The following is a 19975-nucleotide window of genomic DNA, read 5'->3' on the forward strand; positions in this document are numbered from 1 at the left end:
TATATTATTATTTTACCACATAGGTATTTAATACATTTTTGGTGTGATACATTTTGTAATATATATATATATATATATATATACATACATATATATATATATATATATATATATATATATATACATATATATATATATATATATATATATGTATATACACATATATGTACATATATATATTATTTTTTAATATACAGTGTGTGTGTAATATATATATCTATATATATAGATATATATATCTATTTTACATAACTGGTCCGTGAACCCACATTTGAATAACCCATGAGCCGCCACTGCATGCTAAGAAGGAAACATAGGAAACATGCTAGAATGTAGGGTGTTTTGCCTTCTCTGGGTGGACAGGGAAAGAACGATTTGTACAGAACAATTATTTTTACTTATATCTGACAAAGTACACAGGATATGCTAAGGCACATTTTCTGAAAACTGTCCAGTCCCTGTTATTTCACTAAAGTACTATATATTACTATAATTTTGTCACCATCGATTGTAGATCCTTTTCAGGTGATAGTAAATAACATACAGCTAGATTACGAGTTATGCGCGCTATAGGGAAATTAACGAACGCAATAAAAGTTGTTTTATTTAACCCCCCATAACGCAGCATGCGATATGGTGCTTTTAAGCTCCATACCGCACAAAAAAACAAGCGTTGTTTTGACGTTCTCGTGCATGCTTTCCCCATAGACATCAATGGGGAGAAGGTGTCTGAAAAAAGCCTAACATCTCTGATCACGGAACGAAAAGCTCCGTAACGCAGTCCCATTGATGTCTATGGCGAAAAAAAATAACAACGTTTAAACACCCTTACATAAACCCAGAGTCTAAATACCCCTAATCTTCCACCCCACCGACATCGCCGGCACCTACATAATGTTATTAACACACCTAATCTGCTGCCCCCAAAATCGCCCCCACCTAAATAAAACTACTAACCCCTAATCTGCCACTCCCGATATCGCTGCCACTATATTAAAGTTATTAACCCCTATTCCCCTACACCTCAACATTGCCCACACTGTAATAAATCTATTAACCCCTATTCCGCTGCTCCCCGACATCGCCACAACTAAATGTCATCATCCAATAGAATGAGAGCTGCTTAAATCCTAGTGGCTGATTTGAACAGCCAATAGGATTTTAGCAGCTCTAATTCCAATTGGCTGATCCAAATTTTTCAGCCAATATGAATGCAAGGGACGCCATCTTGAATCGCATACCTTGCATTGAAGATTCAGTGTACAGCGGCGACCGTATGAAGAGGATGCTCCATGCCGGATGTCTTCAGGATAGCTCCGCGTCGCCGGGTTTAAGATAAAAGATACCGCCTGGATAAAGATTGAAGAGGTCACCTGGATGAAGACTTCTTGCCGCTTAGATGAGGACTTCGCCGCCAGGATAAAGATTGAAGAGGCCATCTGGATGAAGACTTCTCACGGCCTGGATGAAGAGCGTTCAAGCGGGACTTCAAAAACTGTAAGTGGATCTTTGGGGGTTAGTTTTTTTAAGGGTTTTTTGGGTGTGTTTTTTTCTAGTTTAGGGTTTGGGCATGTAAAAGAGCTAAATGCCCTACAAAAGGCCCTGTTAAGGGCTAATGGTAGTGTATTGTCGGCAAGGTTTTTTTTATTTTGGGTGGGCTTTTTTATTTTTATAGGGCTATTAGATTTAGCTGTAATTCTTTTTTATTTTCGATAATTTCGTTATTGTTTGTTATTTTTTGTAATTTAGTGTTTGTTATTTTTTGTAGTTTTGTCTTTTTATTTTTTGTAATTAGATACTTTGTAATTTTTAGAGTAGTGTTAGGATTTTTTTAATGTGTAGTTTAGTTTTATTTAATTGGTAGTTAGTTTCATTTTAGTTTAATAATTAGTTTAATTGTTAGTTTAAACTTAGTTTTTTCAATTTGACAGGTAAATTTTAATTTAAGATAGGGAAATTGTAATTTTAATCTAAAGTTAGGGGGGCATTAGGTTAAGCCTTACTAGTTTAATTTAGTTTATTGCGATTTGGGGGGCTTTCGGTTTAGGGGTTAATAGGTTATTATTATAGTGGCGGCGGTGTAGGGCTTAATAACTTTAGTAAAGTGGGGCGATGTGGGCGGACAGCAGATTAGGGGTTAATTATATTTAAATAGCGTTTGCGATACGGGAGGGCGGCAGTTTAGGTGTTAATACGTTTATTATAGTGGTGACAATGTCAAGAAGCGGCGGTTAATATTTTTTTTAAGTGGCAGTGATATCGGGAGCGACAGATTAGGGGTTAATAAATTTAATGTAGTGTTTGCGATGTGGGAAGGCCTCGGTTTAGGGGTTAATATGTAGTTTATGGGTGTTTAGTGTACTTTGTAGCAGTTTAGTTATGAGTTGTATGTTAGTTTTGTAGCGTAAAACTCATAACTACTGCTTTTAGATGGCGTTAAAGATCTTGTCATTTTAGGCTGCAACGCAGGTTTTTTTAGCCTCACCGCAAAACTCGTAATGGCTGCACTATGGAAGTTCCATGAAAAAACATAATTTTTATGAGTGCGGTACTGACGTTGCATTACAGGCTAAAAGGCTTGCGGTACACCAATACCGACAAGACTCGTAATGGCTGCTGTGCTGTTTTAACACTGAAAATGCCATATTTTCAGTGTTAAAAGACGAACGCACAACTGGTAATCTAGCTGTTAATCAGTAGTGCAGTAGCGCAATAAAGTATCACCATATAACTTTCAGTTTGATTTTAAACACACCAATGTAGCCGGTATTCAGTGGTATGTGGATGTGATGTCCTTAGTGACAGATATGCAATTGCTCCACTGCCGTGTGTGCTTGCCTCAAAATACACTCCATACACATGCTCCTTAGAACAGCGAGAACCAAACCGCTGTGTCAACCATGGAGTGTCTCAGCAACCACGCTGAAGTTTGATGTCTTTAAAACTGTCCGGGAACTGCCTAATGACTCCGATAGTAAATTCAAGTCATAATACAAAATTCAATATACTTCAAAGGAGGAAGTATAAAACTTAGCTTTTATTCAATCCATAAGATAAAAAATGTCCATAAATATGCAGTCAAAGAAGCCAGCAGGTCTAATGCAGACCAACAGCCTACGCGTTTCATGCTGCACCTCAGCACTTTGTCAGGGCTATATCAAACAAGTGCAATCTATTTATACATTATCACCATTAACCCCTTACAGTCTTTTTTCATTACTCAGTGAATACTCAATTCACATGCTTTACTTGTTATTGTATAATATACATAATTCCATATATGTTTGTATATAGAAAAGAATAGGCAATAATATTAGCAAAATTAACAAAAAAAGAGATATAAATGAATTATACAAACTAGCATGTGTTAAAATCAACTGAAAATAAATCTGCATTATCTGATAAATAATAGCGATAAGATAAAGATAGGAAAAAAATAATATAGTGAAAATGATGTAGTATGTTTTGTTAAAAAGACTGAATAAAGTGAGTGTGAGTGAACACTGGAAAGAGAACTTGATCGGAAATGTTGGAATATATGAATGTGTGATGAATGTGTGCCGAGGTGCAGCATGAAACGCGTAGGCTGTTGGTCTGCATTAGACCAGCTGGCTTCTTTGACTGCATATTTATGGACATTTTTTATATTATGGATTGAATAAAGACCAAGTTTTATCCTTCCTCTTTTATCGTTTCTTAGATTTTGTAAATCTCAAAGAGAGACCTACACTAGAATGATATTCTATACATTCACAGTTCTCATCTTCCAGAAGTGGTGCACGGCAAATACATGGCTATATATATAGGCTGCACTGTTCCATCTATTGCTTTTTACATAGCAAAGTTCTCCATTAGTTTAATAAATACAATGAAACCATTTTTATTTTAAAATCACATTTTAATTTCAGCATTGGCTAAGTAGCAGATATTGTTTTATTTTCAGCTGTATTTAACATTTTGTATTGCTCTTGGACTCCTCAATCACCAGACTTTCAAGCTCAGCATATGATTTAAGCAAAGGTTGGTAGATCTAGAAAAATAAAAAAAAAATAAAAAAAAAATATATATATACTGTATTTATTAACCTGAAAACAATTATAAACGTAATACTGCATTGCAAAATATCTGCTGGAAAAATACATGTTTTAAAATACATATTTTTTAAAATTATTACCTAATTTTAGCATAAAATTGTTACATTTTAGCCAGGTGATCAGTAAACTCAGCTGGGTGGTTTACCCATTAAAGGGCTGTTATAGTGATACAATGACAATGACCTAATTTATCCCTAGTGATGAAGCAAAAATATATTTTAACCTCTGCACATGGGTTAAACACATAGTTAAAGCAATGCTGGTCAAGAGGGGAAACTGTTGTTGATACAATCAGCACAGCTAGTCATACAACCCAGTTAGTCATGAAACCCAGCTGTGTAACTAGCGCAGCTTATTTGATCAGTGCCAGTTTCCGATTGGAAGCAGCAGTGCTCTGCGGATCCCAACTGGTACTTTTACTATGATTTTAACACGATTGCGGGGGTCAACACATAGCTTTGCTGCATCGCTAGCAAATTAGAGTGTGTCATTTTATCACTAAAATGCCCCTTTAAATAGGTCCTGGGGAAAAAAACAATGTTGCTTACCTTATGAGCTTCAGGCGTTGGAGTAACTACTAATTTATGTGTTTCTGCTAATTTTGTAACTTCTGCAAAGGTAGTTGGTGATATTTGCGCTGCAATACCTGAAAGCAAAATGTAATCAAAATGTTTATAAGCAGCATATAGGAATGATGAGAGAAATACAAAAAGAGTAAAATGATCCAAACAATGTGGTATCACAGAACTTTTAAGATTGTAACAATAGGTAGAGCTTTGCAACAATTATTTTGTGTGCCTAGACTTGCTGAGCTTGCAACCGAGACTTGCTGTTCCTAGGCTTCCAGCATCTGCCTTCATATGGTAATGACGATTGATCAGTATCTCTGTTACCATATGAAAGCAGATTGTCTGGTCACTGTCTGTAATGATCTCCACTGATGCTGGCAGGTGGTGTGGGAGCTGGGTGGGAGGCCCAGCAGTGGAGGGTGGAGGGAGGGGTTAGAGAGTGGGAGGGACACTACCAACGGGAAAAAAAATCTGTACTATATAACTATAGTGGGGAGGTAGGGGAACACCTGCACTACAGAAAAATAAAATAATAGTAAATAAATACGAAAATAATCAAAAATAGTGATAAACTGGGTACTGGCAGACAAGCTGTTTGGGAGGGATCAGGGAGGTGGGGGGTAAGGGTGGATCCTACACTGCAGAAAATAAAAATTAAATAAAATTAATTGATAAAAAAAAGCCCTAGAATGTCATAATTGCAGATTGTCTGGTAGTACCTAAGATGGTGGTGAAGAGTGTGTGTGTGTGTGTGGGGGGGGGGGGGGGGTCGAGGGATTAGGGAGGTGGGAGGGTAATACCTACAGTACAGTAATATTACCCTTACCAGCCAACTACCAGCCCCTTCACTACCGGGAGTGTGTGGTGCATAGCTGCAATTAGCGGCATTCTAATTACCAATAAACAATGTCAAAGCCATATATGTCTGCTATTTCTGAACAAAGGGGTCCCAGAGAAGCTTGTATAACCATTTGTCTTATGACTGCAGTAGTTGTGTGTAAATAATTCAGTGAGAAACCCAAAGTTTGTGAAAAAGTTAACGATTTTTTTTTTTTAATTGGCTGCAAAATGGTGGCATGAAATATCCCAAAATGGGATTAGACCAATATCTTATACTTAAAATAAATATATAGTTTTAATATGTAAATAAAAAAAAATAAAGCTCTATTTTTGTTTCAATGGAGAGATAGCAAAAATGCTAAAAATTCTCCAGTATTGTGGGCAAGTTTTTCTCTGAAATTCCTGGTAGTGAAGGGGTTAAGGAGGTTTTAGATTAGAAGCCATGTAAGTTTGTCTATTGGGTGTAGAGAAAGTTGCACTGGGGATAGAATATGTAGGGACCCCTTGGTTGTGGTTAGTGTCAGGCTGCTCTCTGCTCTGTTGTGGCCGTTGCCACGGACACATGTACTCCGCCCTGACTTTCCTATGTAAAGGCCTCAGTTCCTCTCACCTGTGCCTAAGTATAGGTGTTTCTTCTAGTGCTCCTGGGTGCTGTATATCTGTATGCTGAATTGCTGTATTGATTCACTGTTGCTGAACTCTGCCTGTTTGACTACCCTGCTTGCCTTAATCCCTGAATTGCTGGACTGCTTAACTGTTAATGAACTCTGCCTGTTTGACTACGCTGCTTGCCTTGAACTCTGCATTGCTTAACTGTTGCTGAACTCTGCCTGTTTGACTATGCTGCTTGGCTTAACCCCTGAATTGTTGGACTGCTTAACTGTTGATGAACTCTGCCTGTTTGACTACGCTGCTTGCCTTAACCCCTGAATTGCTTGATTGCTTTACTGTAGATGAACTCTGCCTGTTTGACTACTCTGCTTGCCTTAACCCTAACATATTGGATTGCCATTCTGTTGCCAAACTCTGCCTGCCTGACCATTCTATTGATTTATCCTTGAACTGCCTTACCGCTGGATTCCCTACCTATTGCTGTGAGAGACTATCCTGTCTGTTTCAGTCCTTCAAGTGGTTTACCCTTGAAATGCCTAACTGCTGATTCCTACCTGTTGCCGCCAAAGACTACCCTGCATAGTGTGAGTGCTGTTTACCTCATTTTGCAAACTTTCTCTGCTCTGGGATATTCCCTATCATTCCAGCTTGACGCCGGGATAATAAGACTACTGGCCAAGTTTGGTCTGATAGTGGAATATCCCACGAGCATTACAGGTAAGGTGTGCATTGAAGTGGGTTGTGTGGCTTGTCCCTTGGGTGCAGTTTGGTTGTGCTGGGGAAAGTATGTCTACGATGGTTAGGTGTGTAAAGCTAGTAAGATTAGACCTTAATTCATTGGGTACCAGTCGCAGTTAGGGAATATTACTATGGTATGCACTTAGCTATCACAGGACCACCTTAAAGAGAAATTACTATGGAAGATCATTTATTTTTGATGATTTCTTTTGAGTTTTAGCCTAACTTATAGCTGGTGTAAGGACTTTATGCCAGGTCAATGCAAATGAATAAGAAAGGGCTTTGCAAAGGCAAAGCCACAAACTACAGCTGCCATTATTGTCTTGCAGCTCGCACAGAAATGAATCACTATTAATTTTGGACCATCAATACCGGGCTATCAGCTGTGTAACTGCTGATAGAGTATTGATTATTTACGGAGCGCACTTGATAAAGACACTATTGTTGCTATACAGTGGAGATCTGTTGCTGTCAGTTGTAGGCTTATTGAGATCTAGCCCTATTATTCATCTATATAGTCAATCTAATTTATTTGTCATAATTTCTTATGCGTACATATATTGCTTCTAAAGAATACACTGATTAAAAAAAAAGAAAACATTTCATTAAATCTAATTTCTCAGAAGTTGTTGTTGCCTGAAATAAAGCTGAGAAGTAATGTGGCTGCATTATAACTATATATTAAACTGCTGACAAAATGTGAAAATATAAAAGAGTATACAGTAACCAAAACTGAATATATGAGAAACTATTATATATAATTTGAATAAAATAACATTTGCAGACTAGAGAAACAATTTAGGTTTTCTTATATCACTCTACTTTCTGTTTTGCAAGAAAATAGATATCTGTGACTAACATAGTAAAACAAAAAAACTAAATGTATGCTTACCTGATAAATTTCTTTCTTTCTTGACACGGTGAGTCCACGGGATCATCAATTACTGTTGGGAATATCACTCCTGGCCAGCAAAGAGCACCACAGCAAAGCTGTTAAGAATCACTTCCCTTCCCACAACCCCCAGTCATTCGACCGAAGGAAAAGGAGAGAAAGAAAATAACACAAGGTGCAGAGGTGCCAGAGGTTTATACAAAAAAACGGTCTGAAAACAGGGAGGGCCGTGGACTTACCATGTCAAGAAAGAAAGAAATTTATCAGGTAAGCATAAATTTCGTTTTCTTTCTTATGACACGGTGAGTCCACGGGATCATCAATTACTGTTGGGAATCAATACCCAAGCTAGAGGACACAGATGATATGGGAGGGCAAGACAGGTAACCTAAACAGAAGGCACCACTGCTTGAAGAACCTTTTTCCCAAAAGAAACCTCATCTGAGGCAAAAGTATCAAATTTATAGAATTTACAAAAAGTGCTCAACGAAGACCAAGACGCAGCCTTACAGATCTGTTCTACAGAGGCCACATTCTTAAAGGCCCCAGAAGAAGACACCACCGTAGTGGAGTGATTTTATAATTCTCTCAGGAGGCTGCTATCCAGCAGACTCATAAGCCGTACTCTAACACCTCTTAACCAGAGGGAAAGAGAAGAGGCAGTAGCTCTTCGGCCTTTACATTTACCAGAAAGGCCAACAAACAATACAGAGGACTGACGAAAATGCTTTGAAGCCCGCAAATAAAATCTTTTGAACCCACACAACATCTAAGTTGTGTAACAAATGTTCTTTATTAGAAAAAGGATAAGGACAGAGAGAAGGAAACAACAATTTCCTGATTAATATACCTGTCCTCAACAACCTTAGGAAGAAAACCAAACTAGGTACAGATAACTGCCTTATCAGCATATGCGATAAGGAGAAACACACTGCAACACTGAGAGTTCAAAACCCTCCAAGCAGAAGAAATAGCTATACAAAAACAAAACTTCCAAAATAATAACTTAATATCTATGGAATGCATAGGTTCAAATGGAGCCTGTTGAAAATTTTTTAAGAACAAGGTTAAGACTCCAAGGTGGAGCACCTAAATTAAACACAGGCCTGATTTAAATCTCTGCTTAGGAATGCAAACTGTCACTAGAAGCACATTCTGGCTGAGAAAGCAGGAGTTTTACCTGGGTTCAAACCCACAACCTTCTGCTTCAGAGCGGTGGAGCTAACCACCACGCCTCATCTGACAAATGGATTGTACATCTGGCACGACCACCAGACGCCTAATTAGTAATCAGACTTCAGGGTACTGACCGAGAAAACCTTTCTCCAGACCATCCTGGAGAAGGGACCAAGACTCGGAATCCTGACTCTGCTCCAAGAGTAACCCCTGGATTTACAGCAAAAAGGATATTCACGCCTATATCTTATGACAAACTTTCCAGTAACTGGCATGCAAGCCTGAATCATGATCACAATGACCAACTCAGAAAAATCCACGCTTAGACAAACTAAGTTTTCAAATTCCACGCAGTCAGCTTCAAAGTAACAAAATTTGGATAAAGGAAGAGACCCTAATCAGAAGGTCCTTCCTCAGAGGCAGTCCCAAGGTGGAGAGAGACTATTCCACCAGGTCTGCAAACCAGATCTTGCGAGGCCACGCAGGGGCAATAAAATTCACCGCTGCTCTCTCCAGTTGATTACGAGTAATGACTCGTGGAAGGAGAGCAAACAGAGGAAGCAGGTATGCCAGACTGAATTCCAGGCAAACTGCAGAACATCTATCAGGGCGGTCTGCGGATCCCTTGACCGTGAACTGTACCATGGAAACTTGGCGTTCTGTCGAAAATGCCCTCGGAAGCCAACTCCAGACCATCCATTTGAGGGCTTATCTAGAGAACACCTCCGGATGGGGAATCCACTCCCTGGGATGAAATATCTGTCTGATCAAAAGTCCACTCCCAAAAATCCACCCCTGGAAAGTGGATGACAGACAGCAGATGAGAGGTTCCACCCACTGAACAGTCCAAATCACCTCCTACATGGCTAAGGAACTGCAGATTCCTCCCTGGTGGTTGAAAAAATCCATTGAGGAGATATTGTTTGACTGGAACAAAGCTAAGAACGGCTGAAGCCAATCCATCAGAGATTGCAAATCGCTCTCAACTCTAAAGAAGAGAGCAGACACTTAACTAGACCCAGACTGCTTACCAACCCAGTAGGTCTGTGTCCAAGGTCACATCACCCAGGAACATCTCCAGAAGCACGCGCCCTGAGACAGATACTCCTGAAAAACCACAACAGGAGAGAAACTCTTGAAGACTGAAACTAGAACTATTCTTTGAGATAGATCCAAGAGTTCTCCATTTCATGGAAACAAACAAGGGAAAGATGACTAAGGGAACCTTCCGACCAATTATCTCCAAACAAAGAGTCCCTGAACAGTGAAAATGCAGCTAGGACCAGACTCCCCACCTCCTGGTTGCAAGATGGCTAAACTACCCACCAGGCCACGAGAATCTGCAAATGGATGGCCAGTAGACTGCAGATAGAAAAATGACTGATTATCTGACCTTTGTTAGCTATCTTCTCCTAATAGGGAATCTATTAATGTCCGAGCCTAACGCGCCTGGTCTTCCCAGACGGATACCCATCCAGGTACAGACCAGGTCTGGCCATGCATAACTTCCGAGATCAGAAGGCATCGGGTGCATTCAGGGTATTATGCGGTAGACCCAATAAAATACCCTTGTAGATGAGACAAGGAAAACTCCTCCCAGATTCATCTCCCATCCCTGGAAAAGATGAACAAGATCTCTACAAGAGAACCAGCTCAAAGGAAGGATGACACCTGAGCCAAATCTTGGGAAGAAAAACACCCTTGCAATACTCCAAGACCTAAAGGTCTGTCTAGGATAATGGAACTCAGAAACCTGATTAGATCCCGAATCAAAGGAACATCCCTCAGGACCTATATTCAATGAACAGACCCCAAATGAGGGTCAGACGCATTTACCAGAGGTAAATACCTTCCCGTTCCCTAAATGAGACTGGAACTATCACTCCCAGAGTGAAAGGCTCTGAACCCAGTTCAAGGATTGCCTCTCATCCTACCTGAATTGCAGATACTCTAGAAAGAGAGTCTGCCCCTGGGAGGAACTTAACTTGGACACAAGTCCAAACAAAGTCTCCACCTTACAAGGAAACGCCAGAAGCGAAGGAGGAACATAAAAAGTAAATTTATGCTTACCTGATAAATTGATTTCTTCTATGATACGACGAGTCCACGGATTTATCCTTTACTTGTGGGATATTATCCATCTGCTAACAGGAACTGGCAAAAAGCACCATAGCAGAACTGTCTATATAGCTCCTCCCTTGACTCCAACCCACAGTAATTCGACCGAAGGTACAGGAAGAAAAAGGAAAAACTAAAAGGTGCAGAGGTGACTAAAGTTTTAAATCAAAAATATAATCTGTCTTAAATAGACAGGGCGGGCCGTGGACTCGTCGTATCATAGAAGAAATCAATTTATCAGGTAAGCATAAATTTACTTTTCTTCTATAAGATACGACGAGTCCACGGATTCATCCTCTACTTGTGGGATACAATACCAAAGCTACAGGACACGGATGAACGGGAGGGACAAGACAGATGCCTAAACAGAAGGCACCACTGCTTGAAGAACTTTTCTCCCAAAAATAGCTTCCGAAGAAGTAAACGTATCAAATTTGTAAAATTTGGAAAAGGTATGAAGTGAAGACCAAGTCGCAGCCTTACAAATCTGTTCAACAGAAGCATCATTTTTAAAAGCCCATGTGGAAGCAACCGCTCTAGTAGAGTGAGCTGTAATTCTTTCAGGAGGCTCCTGTCCAGCAGTCTTGTATGCCAAACGGATTATGCTTTTCAGCCAAAAAGAAAGGGAGGTAGCCGTAGCTTTTTGACCTCTACGTTTTCCAGAATAGACAACGAACAGAGAAGATATTTGACGGAAATCTTTGGTCGCTTGCAAGTAAAACTTCAAAGCACGAACCACGTCCAAGTTGTGCAACAGACGCTCCTTCTTAAAGGAAGGATTAGGACACAGGGAAGGAACAACAATTTCCTGATTAATATTCTTATTAGTAACAACCTTGGGAAGGAATCCAGGTTTGGTACGCAAAACCACCTTATCAGAATGGAAGACAAGATAAGGCGAATCGCATTTCAATGCAGATAGTTCAGAAACTCTTTGAGCCGAAGAGATAGCAACTAAAAACAGAACTTTCCAAGATAGAAGCTTAATATCTATGGAATGCATAGGTTCAAACGGAACCCCTTGAAGAACTTTAAGAACTAAATACAAACTCCATGGCGGAGCAACAGGTTTAAACACAGGCTTACTTCTAACCAAAGCCTGACAAAACGACTGAACATCTGGAACATCTGCCAGGTGCTTGTGTAGTAAAATTGACAATGCAGATATCTGTCCCTTTAAGGAACTAGCTGATAACCCTTTCTCCAATCCTTCTTGGAGAAAAGACAAAATCCTAGGAATCCTGATCTTACTCCATGAGTAGCCTTTGGATTCACACCAATAAAGATATTTACGCCATATGTTATGGTAAATTTTCCTAGTGACAGGCTTTTGAGTCTGAATCAAGGTACCTATGACCGACTCAGAGAATCCCTGCTTAGATAAAATCAAGCGTTCAATTTCTAGGCAGTCAGCCGCAGAGAAACTAGATTTGGATGCTGAAACGGACTTGAATGAGAAGGTCCTGTCTCAGAGGCAGTGTCCACGGTGGTAGAGATGACATTTCCACCAGGTCTGCATACCAAGTCCTGCGTGGCCACGCAGGTGCTATCAAAATCACTGAAGCCCTCTCCTGATTGATTCTGGCAATCAGACGAGGAAGGAGAGGAAATGGTGGAAACACATGAGCCAGGTTGAACGACCAAGGTACTGCTAGAGCATCTACCAGTACTGCTTGGGGATCCCTTGATCTGGACCCGTAACAAGGAAGTTTGGCATTCTGACGAGATGCCATCAGATCCAATTCTGGTGTGCCCCAATGATGAATCAATTGTGCAAACACCTCCGGATGGAGTTCTCACTCCCCCGGATGAAAAGTCTGTTGACTTAGAAAATCCGCTTCTGGGATATAGATTGCTGATAGATGGCAAGAGTGAGTCTCTGCCCATCGAATTATTTTGGAAACCTCTATCATCGCTAGAGAACTCTTTGTTCCCCCCTGATGATTGATATATGCTACAGTCGTGATATTGTCCGACTGGAATCTTATGAATCTGTCCGAAGCCAGCTGAGGCCACGCCTGAAGCGAGTTGAATATCGCTCTCAGTTCTAGAATATTTATTGGAAGGAGAGCCTCCTCCGAGTACACACACTCTGTGCTTTCAGGGAATTCCAGACTGCACCCCAGCCCAATAGGCTGGCGTCCGTCGTCACTATGACCCATGCTGGCCTGCGGAAACACATTCCCTGGGACAGATGATCCTGTGACAACCACCAAAGAATAGAGTCTCTGGTCTCTTGATCCAGATTTATCTGAGGAGATAAATTTGCATAATCCCCATTCCACTGTTTGAGCATGCATAGTTGCAGTGGTCTGAGATGCAAGCGATCAAACGGAACTATGTCCATTGCCACTACCATTAGTCCAATTACCTCCATACACTTAGCCACTGACGGCCGAGGAATGGAATGAAGTGCTTGGCAGGTGTTTAAAATCTTTGATTTTCTGACCTCCATCAGAAAAATTTTAATGTCTACCGAATCTATCAGAGATCCCAGGGATGGAACTCTTGTGAGAGGGATAAGTGAACTCTTTTTGACGTTCACCTTCCACCTGTGAGATCTTAGAAAAGCTAACACGATGTCCGTGTGAGATTTTGTTAGTTGGTAAGTTGACGCCTGAATTAAGATATCGTCCAGATAAGGCGCCACTGCTATGCCCCGCGGCCTTAGAACCACCAGAAGGGACCCTAGCACTTTTGTGAAAACTCTGGTAGCTATGGCCAACCCGAAGGGAAGAGCCACAAACTGGTAATGCTTGTCCAGAAAGGCGAACCTGAGGAACTGGTGATGATCTTTGTGGATACGAATGTGAAGATACGCATCCTTCAAATCCACAGTGGTCATAGATTGACCCTCCTGGATCATTGGTAAAATAGTCCGAATGGTCTCCATCTTGAAGGATAGGACTCTGAGAAATTTGTTTAGGATCTTGAGATCTAAAATCGGTCTGAAGGTTCCCTCTTTTTTGGGAACCACGAACAGATTGGAGTAAAACCCCTGCCCCTGTTCTGCTTTTGGAACTGGGCAGATTACCCCCATAATATATAGGTCTTCTACACAGCGTAAGAACGCCTCTCTTTTTGTCTGGTTTACAGACAACCGTGAAAGATGAAATCTCCCCCTTGGAGGAGAATCTTTGAAGTCTAGAAGATACCCCTGGGTCACGATTTCTAAAGCCCAGGAGTCCTGAATGTCTCTTGCCCAAGCCTGGGCAAAGAGAGAAAGCCTGCCCCCTACTAGATCCGGTCCCGGATCGGGGGCTGCCCCTTCATGCTGTCTTGGTGGCAGCAGCGGGCTTCTTGGTCTGTTTACCCTTATTCCAGGTCTGGTTAGGTCTCCAGACTGACTTGGATTGAGCAAAATTCCCCTCCTGCTTTGCGGCAGGGGAGGAGGTAGAGGGACCACCTTTGAAGTTTCGAAAGGAACGAAAATTATTTTGTTTGGTCCTCATCTTATTTGTCTTATCCTGAGGAAGAGCATGGCCTTTTCCTCCAGTGATGTCGGAAATTATCTCTTTCAGTTCAGGCCCGAATAGGGTCTTACCCTTGAAAGGAATAGCTAAAAGCTTAGATTTTGATGACACATCAGCAGACCAGGACTTAAGCCATAACGCTCTACGCGCTAAAATGGCAAAACCTGAATTCTTCGCTGCTAATTTAGCCAGTTGAAAAGCGGCATCTGTAATGAAAGAATTAGCTAGCTTGAGAGCCCTAATTCTATCCAGAATATCATCTAATGGGGTCTCAACCTTAAGAGCCTCCTCTAGAGCCTCAAACCTAAAAGCAGCTGCAGTAGTTACAGGAACAATGCACGCTATAGGTTGCAGAAGAAAACCCTGATGAATAAATATTTTCTTTAGAAAACCCTCTAATTTTTTATCCATAGGATCTTTGAAAGCACAACTCTCCTCAATAGGTATAGTTGTACGCTTAGCCAGGGTAGAAATAGCTCCCTCCACCTTAGGGACCGTCTGCCACGAATCCTGAATGGTGTCTGATATGGGAAACATTTTCTTAAAAGTAGGAGGGGGAGAGAAAGGAATACCTGGTCTATCCCACTCCTTAGTAACAATGTCCGAAATCCTCTTAGGGACTGGAAGAACATTAGTGTAAGCAGGAACCTCTAGATATCTATCCATTTTACACAATTTCTCTGGTGGAATTACAATAGGGTCACAATCATCCAGAGTCGCTAAAACCTCCCTGAGCAACAAACGGGGGTGTTCTAGCTTAAACTTAAAAGCCGTCATATCTGAGTCTGTTTGAGGGAACATCTTTCCTGAATCAGAAAGCTCTCCCTCAGACAGCAATTCCCTCACCCCCAACTCAGAACATTGTGAGGGTACATCGGAGATGGCTAATAAAGCGTCAGAGGGCTCAGCATGTACTCTCACCCCAGACCAACTGCGCTTCCCCTGCAACCCAAGCAGTTTAGATAAAACCTCAGTGAGGGTAGTAGACATAACTGCGGCCATATCTTGCAGGGTGAAAGAATTAGACGCACTAGTACTTGGTGTCGCTTGTGCGGGCTTTAACGTTTGTGACACTTGAGGAGAATTAGATGGCATAACCTGATCCTCTTCTGACTGAGAATCATCCTGCAACATACTTTTATCAGCTAAAATATGTTCTTTGAAATTTAAGGCCATTTCAGTGCATGAGGGACACATTTAAAAAAAAACAAAAAAAAAAAACGGTACTGCGCCTTTAAGAGAAAAAAGCAGACAATTTTTCCAAAACTGCTTTAAAACATCAAATCGTTCCAATTTTATGATAGAAGCATCCTAACTATGCAGCTAAGTTTGCCCCACAAGGAAAGGAACACTTAACCCTTATTAGAAAAAAACTGAAAATTAGAAAAACGTTTATATCAATAAAAACACCCCCTGCAGCCTACCTGCCCTTAGGGGTCTGCAAAACCAGGTTAAAGCTTTGATTTGGCCCAATACAGTCACAAGGGCCCACCGGAGTTGGAGCTTGCTGCTAGCCTGACAAAAACAACTGCGCAACTGAGGCGCGAAAATAGGCCCCGCCCATCTCACTCAATGTCTCTTAGCCCAAATGAACCTCACCAGAGCGGTCTAAAACTAGCCATGTGGGTTCATAAACCCAAAAAGTAAGCCATGTGTACCCTCTCAATAAACAAGAAAAACGTTCCTCATAAAAACGTTATCAGCACTCCCAGTAATGTAAACGTTTGCCCACAAACATTCAAAACTCAGTGTCAACCATTTTTTCTTAGCCCATATATGCAAGCTCAGTAATGCCCCTCTAAATATTTTAGGATTACTGCTTATCCTTTCCCTCATGGGGATACTGTCAGCCAATTCTGAAATACCACAGTCTCTGCAGAAAAAAAAAATGACTGAACATACCTCACTGCTTATAGCATGAAAAACGTTCCTCACACTGAAGTTTCTTAAGTACTCCTCCTCAGTCATTCTGTGGGAACTGCTCTGGATCTTAGTGACAACTGCTAAGATCATCAGCCTCCAGGCAGAGGTCTTCATCCATCTGCTGCCTGAGGGAAAATAGTACACACCAGTACTGTTTAAAATAATAAACTCTACATAGTTTAAATAGAGATATCCTGAACCAAGATTTTCCCATATACACTTTTATGATTCACGGACATGGTTTGAGACTAGTGCCATTCTACTGACCTTGCCATTGCTCTTGCATTGTTAGCTATGTGCTCATTGCCATTCGATCTGGGGTTGAATAGTACTTCTATTACTGAAGACTGCACATATAAGCATATATATAAAGACTGTATATATTTGGATTCCTCGTGGCTGATATATGCTGATGAAGACCCCTGGGTATGATGCAAGAACATATGTAGGGTAAAGAAAATACTTACCTACCTTGTCTCTATACATACAGATCAGAGTTTTAGTACATGTTCGGGACTTTAGTTGAAGTTTGCCAATGCTTGTTGTTCATTTAGTTTATTGGGACTTTTGTGCTGTTTATGTTTGATACACTCTTGCAGTAATCTGTTCCACCAAGTTTCCATATATATGTATAAGATGATTTTAAATGTGGAATTATTTTGGGCAGGAGGTTGGTGTGAGGTGCAGCTCATGTGTATGTTAACATCATAGGTCCCTGTACCTCTCTTTACATACTATGATGCCTTGCACTATAGAAACATTAGATGCAGCTGACTGCCTTCCACTTCTTAGCTAACAGGCTTACCCACATTATCCACATTCTTTACCAAAAAAAATAAACTTTGGTCACTTCAACAGAGCTTATGTATAGACTGACGTACACTTGTAGCACTGTCCAACTATGTAGGCGCAGCATTCAAATGACCTTATAGACCTATAGCAAGTTTCTTCACCTTGTCACAATAAGCTAGGTTACACCGCTGCGACACAACTCCCTCCAGATTACGCATATTTATATTGTTCTATAGTACCCACCTAATGTATGTTTAGCTCTTTGGACAATAGAGTTCCCACTCTAAATCATATTGTTAGTTGATATTATCATTAGTATAAAATAGACATTTGGAGACGGGAGTTCACTATACTTCACCTTAGTGAATAGTATGACACCAGAAGAGCCGGTATAGGTTAATGAGACAGATCTGTTTTTGTCTTTATATTTTGCAGCTTATATTAAAGACTTTACGTTCTCCTAACACTACATGCATACCTAGCAATCTACAGTAGGATGTTTGATCTTACATACGACCATGGACAAAGTAGACAAGGTTTAAATGTTTAAGCTACAGATGTCTATTGGCTCTGGGAACTTTCTATGACGACATATGTGTGACAACTATTATTTTCTATAACTCCTCCATATCAGTGTGTATATATAGAAACTCCCCTATAGTCCTACTATGGTATATTTATAACTACTTGGACAGTTCTTGTATGGACTGTATTATGGTTAAAGTGTTCTCTACTTTTGACATAAGCGCCTAACCTACATACATAACGCTCTCTGAAACTGTGTAATGATATTGTTTTTTATTCATATTGCTTCATGGACTTGAGTTTATAGGTATAGCTTGTCTACTATTTAAAGACAAACTGAGTGTTTAATGATATATATTTTAATTTTAATATCAGTTATTCTTTAATACCTAAACACCTAGCATAGAATTGACTTATTTGTAATGTCTCTGTATTGCTTGTGGTTGTTTCTCTATGTATATGTACACCCATCTTCAGTGAGAATAGTACCATGTTCTACCTTACATTACACCATATTATACTTGCATAGGTCAAAATACCTATTATGTTGTTACTATCTACATTATATTGGCTAGTATACTATTGCACAAAGCATAATTCTGGTTTTATGGCAGCGGTCTTTACTTGAGATTTATTTATTTCAGTCATGCAGGCCAGCTAAAACAGGGAGCTATTGTATTAATGATGTTTCTTACATAACTCGTTATTGTTTTGAGGACTATGTCTATACAGTATTGCTAGTTTATAGTTTAGATGGCCCATACTGGCTCTATCCTATCTTTTTTAGAGGCTATAGCTTCAACTAGGTCTGAACATATGTCCCTATTAGCTCCCCACCTGCAATGATAGTTCAATCCAGAATATGCTTCTAGTCCTATTTAAACATACATGACTGCCCTAGGTCTCCATACAGACTGCTGTCAATTAAGCCCCAGTAAACATTAAGCTTTTCAATGCCATAGAATTCTCACTGATATTCTGCCCTATACCTGCCCCTTAGATACTCAAGAAACTATTTTATATATTATTTCATTTTAACGTAGCCAATGGGTCCATGAGAGGCCTTCTCACTAGTCAGCCAGTTTTGCGAATATATATAAAAATCTAGAGGTTTGAGAAACTTGATGTCAGACATTGGTGCAATTTTTGTTGTTTCTGATTTCTATTGTCTTTTTATGATCGAAAAGGTTTATCCACAACTGACTGAAGTGCATTTACTGTTGCAAGCATATCAATGTATGATTTTTTTTTGTATTGTTGCATAACCTCAATAAAAAAATTATTTAAAAAAAAAACAAAAAAACTCTTGCTTGAAGAAAATAAAAACTAACATTTTATCACCTCTTTCACTTTACCCTTCCTAGTACTTAGAGTAGGCAAAGAGAATGACTGGGGGGTGGAGTCAAGGGACAAGCTATATAGACAGCTCTGCTGTGGTGCTCTTTGCCACTTCCAGTTAGCAGGAGGATAATATCCCACAAGTAAAGGATGAATCCGTGGACTCGTCGTATCTTATAGAAGAAATATAGAACCTGCAACTACAGAACTATAAAGCCTAGGCTGTACCACTAGACCCCAGGTAGGCTTCTCAGCTGAGGGCAGAATGACTAAATGCAGCTCATTAAACTGGGAACTAGAATTAGATTCACTTCTAAAAATTGTTTAAAACAAAAGCTTGCGCCAAAGCGCTGTTCCGATCTCCACCTGGAGAACAAGGCGGGACTACATGCAGAACTCCTGTCGCCCAAAATGGAGCTGCTCCGTCTCTGGGGAGAAGGAGGTGGAACAGACTGCTGTACTGCATGAAGACGAATCGCGCAAACATCATGCTTCATCCGGCCATAAGGATAGTAATAATCTGCACTGAGTCCTCTGTATTTTTTAACACATAAAGTCAAAACAGCAGTTCATTAGCTTCCTGAGCCACAAAACAGCTTCTTTATCTTTTCTTAAAAAAACAAAAGCGACCAGAAGGGGAGAGCACTCCTCTTACAAAAAATATGAAAACGTATATCTCACAGGCTTGATCTGTACCTCATTTCTCCTCTTAAAAAGCCAAAATACATAAGGATTGAACCACCCATACCATTCATACTATACATAGGGCTTTTGAGGATTGGTATATAAACATTATGAGCCTCTTTTAATTAGGGTTAACCCCTTCTATTCTGAAGTAGATTAACTCCTAAGACTCCCAAATCACATGAAAGTGCCTGCACACTG

At 40.2% G+C, this 19975-nt stretch overlaps 1 protein-coding gene across 3 annotated transcripts in view; it reads right to left on the reverse strand.

Annotated features, from left to right (window-relative positions):
• Nucleotides 1–3877: 3877 nt before the first annotated feature.
• XYLB (xylulokinase) overlaps nt 3878–19975 on the reverse strand; it is a 384016-nt gene continuing 367918 nt past the window's right edge. For all 3 annotated transcript variants that reach the window (XM_053713791.1, XM_053713790.1, XM_053713792.1), the window contains 2 exons: nt 4643–4740; nt 3878–4030 (listed from right to left, as the gene is read on the reverse strand). In XM_053713791.1, coding sequence (XP_053569766.1) covers nt 4690–4740 — 51 coding nt within the window. In that variant the 3' untranslated portion in view covers nt 3878–4030; nt 4643–4689. The remainder of the gene's footprint in view (nt 4031–4642; nt 4741–19975) is intronic.

This window comes from Bombina bombina, chromosome 5 (assembly GCF_027579735.1).
Source record: "Bombina bombina isolate aBomBom1 chromosome 5, aBomBom1.pri, whole genome shotgun sequence".
NCBI classification, from domain to species: Eukaryota; Metazoa; Chordata; class Amphibia; order Anura; family Bombinatoridae; genus Bombina; species Bombina bombina.